Here is a 14,852-nt window from a genome sequence, read left to right on the forward strand (position 1 = left end):
CGATCACCAGATATATGTACACTTACCTACGTACAGACACATCGTATATCCATAACGTGTTGCAGGAAAAAAATGACGCACGCTTATGTACACTTATGTATTCTCGTGTGTGTTTTCGCTTAAAACACCTCGTACGATTGGCAGTATGTTAAATATTCTTTGAATGTATAATATAATGGTTGTAACCTCAGTAAGTATGTAATCTCGTTTCGGACACGTGCGTTGCGTATAGCAAGCCCTTATATGTAGATATAATTCTCTTGAACCTATTACCCCGTTCTATGTCCACTTTTTTTTTTTAAATCCCGTCGTACGTCGTTTAAACGAGCGTTCATCAACGACTCGACGGCGAGTCGGGTTCTCTTTCTGCAAAAAGACTTCGTGTTTCAAATGAACAAATTACGTAAATTGATGTTTTGTCGTTTACGTGTTTCGGTAATTAGCACACTTAGTATTACAGTAATGATAGTAACAGCACTAGTAGCGACGATAGTAGTCGGTAGAATAGTTTGGTAATAGTAGTAGTAGTAGTAGTAATAGTAGTAGTAGTAGTAGCAGTAGTAGTGGTAGTAGTTGTAGTAGTTGTAGTTGTAGTAGTAGTAGTAGCGGTAGTAGTAATAGTAACAGTAGTAGTGTAGTAGTAGTAGTAATAGTAGTAGTAGTAGCAGTAGTAGTAGTAGTGATAGTAGCAGCAGCAATAGTAATAGTAGTAGTGGTAGTAGCGGTAGTAATAGTAATGGTAATAGTAATAAAATAGTAGCGGTAGTTATAGTAGTTAGTAATAGTAATAGTAGTGGAGTTAGCTGTTTCCTCTTCTTCTTTCTTGTAGGTGTTGTTATAGTTAGCAACGGTATTAGAAGTGATAGTATAATAAGTATTGTAATTCAATTATGCGGTAATTTACAAGTGCTTGAAAACCGTGTGGTAAGAATTGTTTTTCTCTCCTTCTCTTCCTCCCCGTGTCTGGTATCGCCCACATTTTCCCGTTCACTTTCTCCCCTTCGCCTCCTTCTCTCCTTTCCCTTATGCGTCTTTCCCCTGACAACGTTCGCGACGATTGTTCTTCCTCCCTGCGTACGACGTACAGTATCTCACCCCACGTGTTCCGAGTAACGCACCATCCTCCCCTCGATCGTGGTCCTCTTGCTTGATTTTTCTTTTGTTGCTGTTTGAAGCCCCTCCCCCGATTACTGATTGGCACGAGTCGCGAGGCAGCATCCGCGCGAATCAACAACGACATTTCGCGATTTGAAAGTCTCGCCTTGCCGATCTCTCCTCTCGCTATCGAGGATCGACAGCGATCAAAGAATTTACTCGAAATAACGTAAACAGAACATCGCCTTGCACGTATAACGTTAATATAACGTCAATATGCGATTTCTACGCTTGAAACGCTGTTCGGCGTGATTTGACGGTATTACACGACTCATTGTATATTTTGCCTAACTCTATTACAACTATCCCTGTATATATCTCGAGTCGTGAACTCTTCATACGCGGCGTAAGAGAAATTTTAGAAGTCTCGCGTCCCTTTCCTTTTTGTCATTCTTTGCTCAAATTCGCCAATTCGCCGAAACGTGACGCGTTCCTCGATCACGTTCGATGTTCGACGCAGGACATTTCATCCCGAAGTTTCGCGTGATCAGCTACGTTTTATTCCCGTTAAATTTTTACCGACTTCATCGACCAATACCGCAAATTTTCTCGAATTTTTGCCTCTCTCTCTCTCAATTACACACGACGTGCAACTACAAATGATCGCACTAATGTCGATCACCTTGCCTCAATGTCTCCGAATCAACTTCTAATCTCTACGAACGCGCCTAATAATTAATGCCAACTCCAATCTCGCGCGCGTTCTCACCCCTAAAGCGAGTTTCGATCTGCAAGAACTGCAACTGCGAAGTATCGATATCGCGCAACGGCAGTTGTTGCGTATCCCTCTCTCTGTCTCTTTCTGTTTCGCGGTGCGATATTCGATTTTCCGCGCTTTTCTCGCTCTCTCTCACTCTCTCATTCTCTCTAATTGGTTTTGTTTTTGATTAAAGTGTTACCTCGCGCGACTTCGCTAATGGCAGAATGGAGCTAGTGAGTCCCGGTAGAACAGTTTGGATTCTCTCTCCTGTACGATTGTTACGCGTTAAGAGGGTCAACCCTTGACCTACATTATCTCAACCATCAACCATCAACCATCAATATCAGTCCTTGCCTCGGTCAGGGTCTCGCGCGACTCGCTGGGAAACGCTCGCACTCGCCGTTTGTCAGTTCGTTCTGTTTACGCGGCGATGTTTCCCGGCGATTCGCTTGACGATTCTTCCTACAGCGAAAGGAAAAGGGGGAAAGAACATAAAATGCTTCAAAGTCTCGAAAAGGAGCCTTCGTCGCAGGGCCGACCTCGGCAAAACTATGGGACCCGACGAGTCGCGTCAACCTCAAGTTGTCCCATGTACTCTCCTATTTCTCAAATTCAAGTCGCCCTACTAGTTTGAGTCAGCCGGACCGTATCGGCTGGCCCGATAAGCCCAAAGTCGACCTCGCCGTCCTTCTCACCTACTCGGTTCAACGTCCCTTAATCGGCCTCCCTTAATCAAGCTCGTTGTTGAACAAGTAACATCACTACGAGTAATATTACCGACGTCAGCCGCACGGAGTGGAACGATTCGACGTGTCAGTCGCGATTATCGACGAATCTCCTCGCGAGGGAAGGGGTTTCACACACACTCATGCACGCACACTCGTCGTTCGTTCATTCGTTCATTCACACGTACGTACATACAGGCATACACCGTACACGCAATAGCAGACGCAAACAGATAATAGAACGTTCGTGGTGATCGCAGTGCCCGACTTGGCCGTTCGATGAGTCTCTCCTCCGGAAAATCGTATAAAAAGGGGGGTCTTCCCTGGCGAACTCCTCGATCCATCGTCGGCCGATCGAGGCGCGAGGGAAGATGCTGAAATATCAACTCATGCGTATGGTCGGAGGGTTCGAGCTCTTCGGAGGGCAACACCCGCTTTGTCCGCCTCGTCACTGTCGCGTACGACGAGTTTCACTGCTGACCACCATCACCACCACCACCACCACCACCACCACCACCACCGTTACCACCACCACCATCACCTTGTTCCTCGATGTAGCTGTCGCGTGACGCGATCACACCGGGATCGCTCCTTCGATCGTTCCGCCGATCATCGTTCGCGCTACCGAGCAACATTGAACGTCTCCGACGACGGCGGTCGATCGACGACTACTCGCTAACCGCACGATCGTGGCAGTTAACTTTCCACGACCAGTGACCATTGCGTTGCTGATTCGGTCTCCTAATAGACAGTCGAGTCTTCGTGCTTCGTCAAGCTCGACCGGTTTGATTGCATCTCGATCGTTCGTAGGTTAGCCGCGCATCGCACTCCTCCTCGTTCGCAGGACTTGTGCGATATCGTCGTCTCATGAGTGATCGCACTTCTTGTTCGCTGTCGGACTCGTGGATGAATGGATCGATTCCATGATCCAACGATGAAACATCGACTTCTCTTGTTGTTGTTGTAGTTGTTGCTATTGTTACTGTTGCTATTTGCTGACCCTGTTCGGTCGCCGTGTTCATCCCTCGGGGTCGGTCCGAACACCGTCCGCCTTGGATCGACGTTGGTTTCCCCGTTCAACGATTCTCTTCCGCCTCGTGGACTTCTTTCGGCCTTGCTGCCGGAACAGGCCGCGCCGTGACCGGAATTGCCGCCCCTGCACGGTACCGCACGGCTGGTCATGGCCGTCGGGGAGCCGTCGGGGTTTCAAGGCTCGTCAGGCTCTTCCATTGCGTTCGAGTGCACACCGGAATCAACGCGCGTCCCATTTGGACAATTCATGCGCAAACCCTAAGACGCCTGGGGGCGTCCACATCACCGGACCACCGTCCAGGGTCCCACTTTGGCTAGCACCAATCGTCCTCGTCACTGTCGGAGTGCCGCGACCTGCAAAAGAAATTCTTTGCTCAACAAACAAACAAAATTTGACTAGAACGAATTCTGAATAAATCTCAACAAATATACTAAACGGATCTTTTAGCCACGCGATTTAACTACATCCTCTTGACGTAAAATCAAATAAATTCGATTGGTCGGAGAAAAACAAACAGAAGCTGCAAAATTAAGTGCTTGCACGCGACGCAAGAAAACAGATTCATTGATAATTAACATGATAATGAAGCAACTGTTTTGGTTGAAGGAAACAGAATTTCTTGTTCCTGAGAAACGAATTTAGCTCATAAGACTAAAAAATTGTATTCCCTTTAAATAAAATGTGTTTAGTTGTGTTATCGTCAACCAATTTTTCTTCTCAGTGTAACGCATCATCAATAGAGTATCAATAGAGAATCAGTTGCATTCTATATTTGCAGATATTATTTTTTATCGACTTTGACCAGAACGACATAGGGTTGGTGAACAAGAAGAAGTATCAGAAGGAAGTCTCCTTACCTAGGCGTTCTCTGTTTGGACTGCGGTTGCGGTTTGTAGCCGTTCGGCACCGGGCTGGGCAGCATACGACCCATCCCGCCGCGGCCCATCGCAACCGCCTGCTCGAAGCTGAGCGGTCGCAGGTGACCCTGCTGCATAGCTAGCTGCATATGCGGCGGCGACGGATGCTGCAGCACACCTGGCAGCACCGACACATGCGGCCCGCCCATGTGCGGGCCATGAGTGGGCGAAGCGTTCAGCTTGGGGAAGTTGATGTTGGTCGGCTTCAGCTGCAGAGTCGACGGCTTGTTCGGCGTCGGCGGCAGCTGGCGACCCTGACCCCTTCTGGCCACCAGCACCGGGTAGCTATGTTGATGCGGATGATGACGACGGCGATGGTGATGCGGATGACCGCCGATCGGACTCGGGCTCCTCGAACGTTGCTCCAGACTGGTCGTGCCGTAAGAGCCGCGCTCTATCCGGTGAACCGGACTCGGTGACCTGGCTGGACTCGTCGAGGCGCTCCACGGACCTGATGGAGAGCTAGATTAAAGGGACGTCCTCGGCCGCACGCTTCGCGCGCACGCGGACAAATCGTTCGGGGAAAGGGCTTTTGGCACACGACAGGGGTTGCTTGACAAGTACAGATTGTAAGCGTGTGTTGGTAAGGCTGTTGAGAAACCGTTCGAGGTGGAGACCGGCGGGTAACCACCGGTCCGACGACTTTCCACGTTAACGATCATTCGACCGTTTTGATTGGCGGGATAGTAGTGGATTCGTGGACAGTAGTGAAGTCTCGATATATTTAGAACGGTACTCGATTGTTACTCGGTCTCTGTATACAAGAGTCGAAGAGCTCGGTCTTCAGAGAAACGGAACAGGAGGAGAAGAAACAAGAGAAGGTTTTGGATTCGCGGATAAACTAACAGCTCTATCGCGCAATTAACCCTCTATAGGGTCAGTTCTTTTCTTTTTCTTCCACGAGGAGGAGACCGACGGCTGCATCTGTTAAAGGTTATTTCAACAGTAGCAACGAGAATATTCGAGATGTTCGTGTGAGATTCTTCGGCTTCTTTGCGCTCTTCGACAATTCGTGTGATGTGGTAAATATATGTTTCCTCGGGCAAAAATATAAAACGACACCGAGAAAGCATGTGATACCGATTAATGTACTAATTCGGCAAAATCATACAATCCGATAGAGGGTTAATGATGCATGCTTCGTGTGCTTCGTGATGCTGCGAATAACTCGAAACAGTGCTGCAAGACACATGTCCAGGTGCCGGTGCTCTCAATCTCGATCAAGTCCAAATTCTAGGAGGCAAGTTCTAACAGCATGCACGTTCTACTAGGCAGACACTACTCAAGTGCACCACTATATATAGATCTATATATAATCTCGTTAGTCGTGATAGAATAGCGACATAATTATTTAACGCGGTCGGCAGACACGCAATTCTTTTGCGGACGAGTGAGAACTACGCGCAATTGTACGATATTACAAACCACGTCATATAACTGTTTTAGAGCCAACACGTTCAATCGCTTACTCGTGCCAAACATAAGAAAACACGACGGTATCTAGTTGCGTCTTTCGAACTATGACCGCAGCGCATCGACCACAATCGTCTATAAAACGTGAGTAGATTGTACTCGAGTGTCAGAAACGTTGCATTACTAACGAATTCGAGAGATGTCTACTCTACCAATCTATACCAGGACAGTCTATTTTCATTTCTCTAGATCCGATCGAGCTTCGGTGAACAGCCTCTTCTCTAATATAAAAAGCATCGAGTGGCGAAAACAAGGAAAAACGCTTCCCGCGCGAAACACGCGGAGCATCAGTGCTGTTGGTGTGAGACATCGGTTTGTTCGGGTTGGTGGGTCTACCGTGTATATATTAGTATAACGTTAATGTGATGGTGGTGGTGATGGTGGTGATGGTGGTGATGGTGGTGGTGATAGTGGTGGTGGTGGTGTCGGTAGGTGTCTCTTGCGCGTGTCATTGCAAAAAACAGGAACGAAGAAACGGTGAAAGCCAAACGTTTGTTGATTATCATTATCGTAAACACCATAACTGCCGTGGACAAGGGAATGAAAAGGAGTTGCGAAAGAAATTACCATCGTCGTAATAGTCGCAGTGGTCGTAATAGTCTGTGTAGGCGCATAACAGAACAAAATGAAGAAACGTATTACATCGAGTCACACAGAGCCTCTGCCTCTTACGAGTAAAAACCATTTATAGCAACATTCATGTTCTTAATGAACCGTGACTACGAACTCTCTTTCGTTGCTTTCGTGAAATCGCTCAAGTGGTGCGCTAGAATTTCGACATTTGCATTACAATTACTTCGACAACGATGCAGCGATATAGTGTGCACACAATGCGCGCGGCGCTACTTCTCCGAGTAAATTCCAAAACTCAAAGAGTCAAAAAAGTATCACCAAGCCGGTTGAGAAAAGATAATAATATATAATTATGTATATGTATATATATATATATATAGAGAGAGAGAGAGAAATATTTATAATGGAAATAACACCAAAAATATGAAGGTGTCAGTGGTATACGGTGGCAGAGTAGGTACAAAGATGCTGTGTTCGTAGTAAATTTCAGGCTAATCAAGACAACGAGAGAAACCGGTTGGAGATGATCGACACGAAACAGAGTTCGCAGTCGTGGCTTCATGAAAAAGACTTATCGTTGCACCGTGGCTTTCGCTGGCCGGAATTATCGCCGGTACGTCGTACCTCGTATCCTATGTCGATGATTATACTGTGACGAATGGGGGTGATGAGTGTGCCTTTGAATCTCGACGACGTTGCTAACGGTGTCGCTAAACCCTGGTCCTTCGTGGTAGTGACCGTGATGGTCGTAACGATGTCGCCGCGGCGATGGCGACCTATGCATTATTGGCGAGGGTCTTCTGCAAATGGTAATAACAACGAAACGGCTCACAATTGTAGCGCTCCTACAAGCCGACTAGCGCGTCGGTGTTTGATCAGGCATTCACGATGACATTGGCGCGATGTTATCTCTTTAACTCTGTATAATTTATGTAAATGTACAATTTGTACAAAATGTCATTCATACTCCTTGTTTCACATAAATATGTAAAAAGTTTAAAAATTTACGTAAACTTTAAAATTATACTTTTTCTTGTCGTGTTTTCTTTCTTTTTGTTCTCTTTATATTATTTCTACATTTGTATTTTATACAAGTCAAGTTACAGTAAACAAAGGAGTTGTTCCCGTTAATCTTTGATATGCTATTAAGGACAAGTTTATTAGACTCTATTTTAATTTCTGAGTTTCTTTTTAACAGTTGTAAATATTGGTAGGAATTAATATTTCATGACCCTCATTCTTTTTTCTTCTTGATGCTTTCTTAGAAAGTTTCCTTCTTGATTCTTTCTTAGAAAGGATTAAAAAATATGTATTTTTTTTTATGACAGAATGAACGCATTTCATCTCACAATTGTGACGTACAAATACGGTATACCGAGAATTAATAAAGATAATAATACATAATTACTAGATCTGTACTTTGGAAAATACGAAACTTTCATCTATGAGTACCTTATACTTGGCGATCGTGAACGATGTCTAGGTGGAGGCGCTGAGGGATGATGCGGATGAAGCCTCTCGCCGGTATGTGTGAGACTCTCGAGACTACCGGCACGTGAGTCATCTACTACGACGTCCTGCAGCTCCATCTAAACGAACAGACTTTCGATTTAGTAATTTGCCCCCGGACACAGCAAGATCGGGATTTGAAGGAGAGTCGGGGTGTTGTCGGTTTCTTTGTCTTTAGCAATATTATAGCTGATTCGCGCTCCGAACAAGAAGCTATCGTAACTCGAGACGCCTTTTGTCTCCCGAATCCGGAAGCAGACGCACGCTCAAATCGTCATCTCGCTTCAATTCCTAAAGAATCGATCAGCTGGACCAACGAGACGACGTTCAACGTCACCGATTAGTCTTACAATGAAGAAACGGCAATGCCGATCGTCGCAATTTCAACTCGAGACGTGCGGTCTGATTCGCTTCGGTTCTCAGCTTTGGTAATTAGGGTAGATTTAGCTTCGCAGAAAACAGGAGAAGTTGATAAGGCGGAACGAGAGTGGTTCGTATAAATAGAAAGAGAGAGAGAGAGAGGCATACATATGTGCGCGCGCGCGTGTGTAAAACGGCATGCAAGTAAGAAGTTTCTCGCTCATGCACATGCTCGTAGTAAATTCCGATTGCTCGGTTGGATGATGAAGAAGGAAGATATCCACTACCTTCGAGACAAGAGTCTGCTGCTGCAGAATATTTCTTGTTTACTTACCGGAATGTGGAACGCAACGAATTAAGATAAACGCACGAGCCGACGGGGCGAACGGGACAGCCGCGAGAAAATTGATCACGTTGGCCATTACGTCACCCCGTCGGTGATCCTAAGGCCGAAAGCAGCAAGGGACAAGGGTGGGAGCTGTCTTCTAGCATCGACAGACACGAAGAAGTCACTAAAGTAGCGTTCGGGTAACGCGCGTCTATCCTCTAGAGTAATCTAGGTTTGCTCTAGAGAGTGTGTGTGTGTGTGTGTGTGTGTGTATGTGTGTTCGTGTGTGTGTGTGTGTGTGTTTCTAGATGTTGAGTACAATATTTACAGGAGCGCTAACACACTCAACAGGAGAGATAAAGAGAATAAGTTCAAGATCGATTCGATACTCCTCGATGCGAACGAAAGCGAAGAATCGGCCATCGTGTCTGCGACTGTCTCCGATTTTCTTAAGCCGCGAATCGACCTTGAATCTTGGGAAATCACGCGCAATCTTTCCGACCCGCATCTCGAAAGATCAACGACGACGGAGTAACTTGTTCTCGCGGATCGGAAAAGTTAAACACATCGGGTTGATGGAAAGAACGTCGATCGACTCGTCTAGGACGGTTCCGCCTGATCTAATCTGAACACACAGCTGTGTTCCGATCCGTCTAAGGATCTTGATCGTTCCTCCGAAAGCTAATATCGATCTAATACGATTTTGTCTACCTTTTGAGTACCTTTTCATTCACCTAAGTCTCGACAAAACTTCTCCCCTTCGAGAGACAACGACATCTTCTAGCAATACTCGACAGTAGATCTAACTCAGGTGACACAATGAATACTAAGCAGACAACATCCTAACCTAGGAATAATCGTCCTAATAGGATAATCTCGCGGTAAACCTGATCTAAACTCTTCAAATACAATGTAACAATCTACGTAATCTACCCGTATGCAGGATGTTTCTGAACCTATGACGAATTTTCTGAAGCTACCATGTTATGCGACGAATTTTCTAATCGGCCAAGTCTACGCCAAATATTTCGTTTAACTCGATAAAATGGATCCATGTCGGTGCGTAAAAAAAAATTATAATCGACTTTACTTTTGGAATAAAAATATCAGTTTGCGTTCTGTAAGAACTTAACGCCATGAGGAGAGCGATCTCAGGATTTCTTCCGTTCAGAAACACCTTGCCGACTACGCAACTAACTAAACGTGTTTTACACACGGTATTTCGACCGGATCTGCGATTCGTGCGCGACTGCATCCCGAGCGAGACAATGGGAACTCGTCCGAGTAACTCTATCGCGATCTACTACCGTCAAAAGGGTCAAAGGGAAAGGATAACAAACGGAGGAAAGTAATGTTCTCTTTTGTTTTTACTGCGGAGCTTGGACCGAGCCGACACCTTGTGGTAACGGATCGAGGAGCGAGGTGCGTAGGTGTTCTGGTGTTGGTAGTACGAGGGTGGTCGGTGGTCATGATGATGATGGTGATGGTGGTGGTGGTAGTGGTGATGGTCATAGTATTGATCATTGTCGGTATCGTAGTATTGGTCGTGATGGTGATGGTGGTAGTAGTTTTGATCCCGCTGGGAGGGCACCTCAGCCAGCAATGGCTCTAGCTCGGGGGCGCGATCCTCGCCATTAACTACGAGTACAACCCCAGACCCACCCCCTCCCTGGCTACTCTCTCCGCTGCTGCCTAGTATATCGTACTGGTGAGACATCTTCCAGTTCACCTTTTTGTTTCTGAAATCAGAACAACCATCGTACTCATTAATGTGCTGGATGTGTTAGGGAGATGGAAGAAATAATTAAATTTAAGATAAAATGTGTGATTGAATGATTAACCCTTTGCCCTCGGATGTCCTCTCAGAGGACACATTTTAAACCTAACAAAGATGTCTCCGAGTGCAAAGGGTTAAATAATTTTTTTTCTAAATTTTCAGACTCTTTTATTTTCTATATTCTCTTATTTCTTCTGTATAGTTTGCCAATTTTGGCTGATTTTCGGGAGCTACGCCTTCTATCTCCCCCTTGCCGCGCGGCGAGCCAAGAAAGTGACGATCGTGCCTGTAAGCTTGGAGCTGCGACTGGTCACGACTGTCACGTTCATGGCCCGCTGCGCGGCAAGGGGGAGATAGAAGGCGTAGCTCCCGAGAATCGACCGAAATTGGCAAACTGTTCCGAATCCAGATATAAAACATAAGAAAGTAAATCGCTCCTCTTCCGGTTCTACCTTGTCCAAAACAAATCATCTCAAAATCAACCAAAAAGTTAACTCTCTGATCGCATACACCTAAGAGGTGCTGAGCAATTTCGTTTAGATGCGACACAAAATGGAGGTTAAAATTGCACGCTCCATATCTTCCCGTCTTTGTATAAAAATTCCACGACTAACGGACAATTAACAGTTTTATTCGATCCGCGTACGGATAATTTGGAGATTTACTTTCATATATAATTAAGTGAATAGTTAAGTGAGACATTTCATATACCTGATGCTACGTTGACGTCTATGCTCGGCGGCTGCGAGGACACCTAGGGCCCCTTCCTCCTCATCCCTGTGTTCTTTGTGTCGATCTTGCTTGGCGTCCATGAGCGGTCGCGTCACCGGTTCGAGACTGTTCGCCCTACTTCCGGTTCCGTGATTATTTCCGGTGTGATTTACCGCCGCCATGTCCAGCAGGCAGTTGTAGAAGGCCGATTGCTAAATTCGAACGTGCGAAAGCACATCGGCTATCAGAGCTGATCGACTGGGGATCTCTCGATTTTTCGGATCGACAATTTCTTTCGTTTCTTTCTCTTATCTACCGCTTTTTTTTCGTTCTTTGCGCTTTTTTCTATTTACCCGTTTTTGTTTTTTAGTCCCCTCCGCACACGACACACGCATATAATAATAAGTGAATTAAATATGTACAGGCACATACAGGCTTTTTGGTTTGCTCTTTCTTGTGCGTTACCTCTCGTCGATGGTCTCTCGAAAAATCGTGGGTAGAATGCAAGTACGCTCAAAGATCGGAAGCATTCAAGAGAATCGTGAGTCAATCAAAATTGGTACAAAATGGCGAGAAAGAATTTTCAGAGTAGAGAGGCGGACATGCTAAGAAAAGAAAGAATATCGTGAATAATGGTGCGTTCACACTAGTAGTGTAGTAACGGCTCTCAAAACGGGCTGGCTCTCGCTGTCTCGCGCTACTCGAGAGAAAGAGACAGAGAGAGAGAGAGAGAGAGAGCGAGAGAGAAAAAGAGAGAAAGAGAACGTGTTGTGAGAGTAGTATTACGAGAGCTGCAAAAGTAATAGTAATAGTGGTAGGCGCAATCGCAGCGAGGCAACTTTTGGCAAGAGTGTATTGCATCGCGGAAAGCCTGTATATGTTGATCGGGACTATGTTACACGCACACGAAAGAGGAAAAACGTGATTCCCCTCACGGAGAAAAACAAATCGGTTGAATTGACGTGGCAATGACACAACTACTAACGCATGTTGAAGGAAATAGAATCCCGGTCCTTGAAAACCGAATTTGATTCGACAAAACGCACTCAGCTGCGTTATTGTCATTAATTCAACCAATCCTTTTTCTCCGTGCTTCTTCCACGCACGAGAGTGTCGTGAGTGACCGCAAATGCGTTAGTACGCGACTGATCGTCTTAAAAAATGTAACATTACTGCAAAAATGCAATTGTTAGTAAGCATGCAGAAAAGGGGGTGCGGCGTCGGTGCTCCACCACGACTGTGCGTTGCCTTGTTGATTATATCTTACGATAATCGAACGTCACAGTTTTCGTGCACCAAGGAAACGTGCCGTAAATTCGATCGTCCTTGTTGGGTGCGCAAGGTGGAACACGGACGGTTCGCTCCGCAAAGACCATACATGTATAAATATATGCCAAATAATCGTGGGCAAAATTGAAATTCTGCTGCTTGGTATGCAAAAAATGGGTCTGAGTATATAAAATACACGCAAGCTAGTAAAACACAATTAGAGAGTAAGGTTTTCACGCGAAGTTTATTGTTCCATACGACAGGGGCGTCGGATGTTTGCGCGACTCTGGAATACCGTTGTGATATCAAACTTAAAGAAACCCCGTCGCGAGTAATTACACATACACGTAGGGACAATATTATAATTAAAGAATAAAGTAATCAAATATGAAAGACATCACAGAAATGAAAGATATCACACGAGAAAAAAGTTTGATTGGATTAACCAATCTCTGGTGAAATATGAACGATATAGAAGATTGAGGTTATCAGAATTCAACCTAAATTATCAAAATTTTTACTTGAATTGAACAGAATTTCCGTAATTTCAATTAGAATCTCTGAATCGTGTTTCACTAGAAATTGACTCGTCCGACCAAATTTGCTTTTTTCAAAGATATGAAAGATATCCAAAATATCCCAGAGTCGAGGAACTTGGAACATGCCGTTATACGAGGTGTCCCGAAACCGACGGCGCGCTCGATTCATTTTAAATCATCAAATTAATTAAAATCGTAAAAATTTTCACGAAAAATTATCAGCACTCGAGCGACGCCATCTTTCATTTTTTTTTTTTTTTTCGGAGACACTCCGCGCACGTTGCGTCGGTGAGTTGTTAAGTGCTCGCTAAATCTGCAAAACGGGAACTGTATCTATCGATGAACACTGGGAGAATGCAAGAGATGCGAATCTTACTCGTTCTTCATCTATCGAGCTACGATAATAAATTACGAACTGCTTGCCGCGGGAGAAATTGATCAATCACTACGTATTAGTCTTTTCTTTTCTTAATCTACTTTGGGAGCGACAGATTATCCGGAAGAAGTTATATCCATCGCGATCATATAAGACAGCTCGGTCCGCCGAATTCGGATGGATTACTATTGCAGCGCGCAAATTCTTATTTTTCGGTTTACTGCGGTTTACCGAGAGAGAAAAAAGAGAGTGATCACTCGCGAATCACCGCGAGTGCTCGTACGCATTTTATAACACTCTATAACGCGTGTGTACGGAAAATATAGAGAGTGTCGATTAGTGTGACGTGTGTGATTGAAGGAGCGGAGAAAAAACTGCGTTCTAGTAGAAAGCGATCGGATAAGTCGGGCAAGTCTACGAGTCTACTGCTGCTGTAACCACTGGCCAAAATGAATGCCTAAGTGTAATCTTCTCTACACTACTGCGGTAAGACGCAAGAAACAAGAGAAAAGAATTTTCTCAGCGTTAGCTAGTGGAAGCATTATTACCGGTCGTCGAAGGAACGCGTTACACAGGGTGGTTAGAAGTCACCGCCTATTTAAAATTCACAAGTATATTTATATTTTTTATAATTTGCAAAGACTCGCCTCGTCACGACACGAAAGAAGGCTCGAAATTTGCTAATTGAGAGCTCAGTGACGCTTTTACCGATCCAATTAAGCGGTCGTACGCGATTTGTTATTTCGTGAAGAAATAGCTGACAACCGAACTGTAAAAATTCTGAGAAATAAATATTTCAATTTGAGACACAATGTAGCTAAAATAATTAATAATTTATAAAATGGTTAAATAAACGTTATTAAATAAATTAATATTTTAGCGAAACCGCCGTAACCCCTCTCGCAATTATTTCTTTTCTGCTCAACTAAAGGCAAAAGAAACCTGTGAGTTATTCGTAACGGTATCCTAGTAAGAGGTGGTTTCTCTGCGACGGTTTTAACTTCGCGCCCGAGCTTACTCTGTAGGCACAAAGTTAGCCGCACACGGGTTTTGAGAGGCTCACATCGAACTAAATAAAGTGAAGAAAAATCTTGTCAAACATTCGTGAACAAAACGATATATGTACTTCCGGCAGAATAAAAAAAAATTTTCTACGTCACAATCTCTAGGAGCGGGTATTGCCAATTATATGTCAATGAATTAATCGCAAAAAATATGGCTTCGCAAGAGAATAATGTGTCTATCTATCTAATTTGTCTATCTAAGAGAAGAAGAGGCGATTATTCATAGAGATTGAGGCAAAAGGCGGACTATGTTACGTTCGAGAATTGATCGGCTCGTCAGTTCTACTTCTCGATCTAAATAGGCTTAAGAAAAAGAGAAGGAAGGAAAGAGAGAGAGAGAGAG

At 44.7% G+C, this 14,852-nt stretch overlaps 1 protein-coding gene across 2 annotated transcripts in view; it reads right to left on the reverse strand.

The window, feature by feature from the left end:
- Positions 1 to 3,819: 3,819 nt before the first annotated feature.
- The window catches only part of LOC116842131 (voltage-dependent calcium channel type A subunit alpha-1), a 136,422-nt gene continuing 125,389 nt past the window's right edge, over positions 3,820 to 14,852 (reverse strand). The window contains exons 30-36 of one of the 2 annotated variants that reach the window (XM_032810877.1): positions 11,262 to 11,473; positions 10,170 to 10,512; positions 8,029 to 8,165; positions 7,201 to 7,376; positions 6,571 to 6,603; positions 4,471 to 4,981; positions 3,820 to 3,966 (exon numbers count right to left, since the gene is read on the reverse strand). In XM_032810877.1, coding sequence (XP_032666768.1) covers positions 3,927 to 3,966; positions 4,471 to 4,981; positions 6,571 to 6,603; positions 7,201 to 7,376; positions 8,029 to 8,165; positions 10,170 to 10,512; positions 11,262 to 11,473 — 1,452 coding nt within the window. In that variant the 3' untranslated portion in view covers positions 3,820 to 3,926. The remainder of the gene's footprint in view (positions 3,967 to 4,470; positions 4,982 to 6,570; positions 6,604 to 7,200; positions 7,377 to 8,028; positions 8,166 to 10,169; positions 10,513 to 11,261; positions 11,474 to 14,852) is intronic. The other variant, XM_032810878.1, reaches the window with a different exon arrangement.

This window comes from Odontomachus brunneus, unplaced genomic scaffold (assembly GCF_010583005.1).
Source record: "Odontomachus brunneus isolate Ranch 3 - 2012 unplaced genomic scaffold, Obru_v1 Obru_scaffold_021, whole genome shotgun sequence".
Lineage (NCBI taxonomy): Eukaryota > Metazoa > Arthropoda > Insecta > Hymenoptera > Formicidae > Odontomachus > Odontomachus brunneus.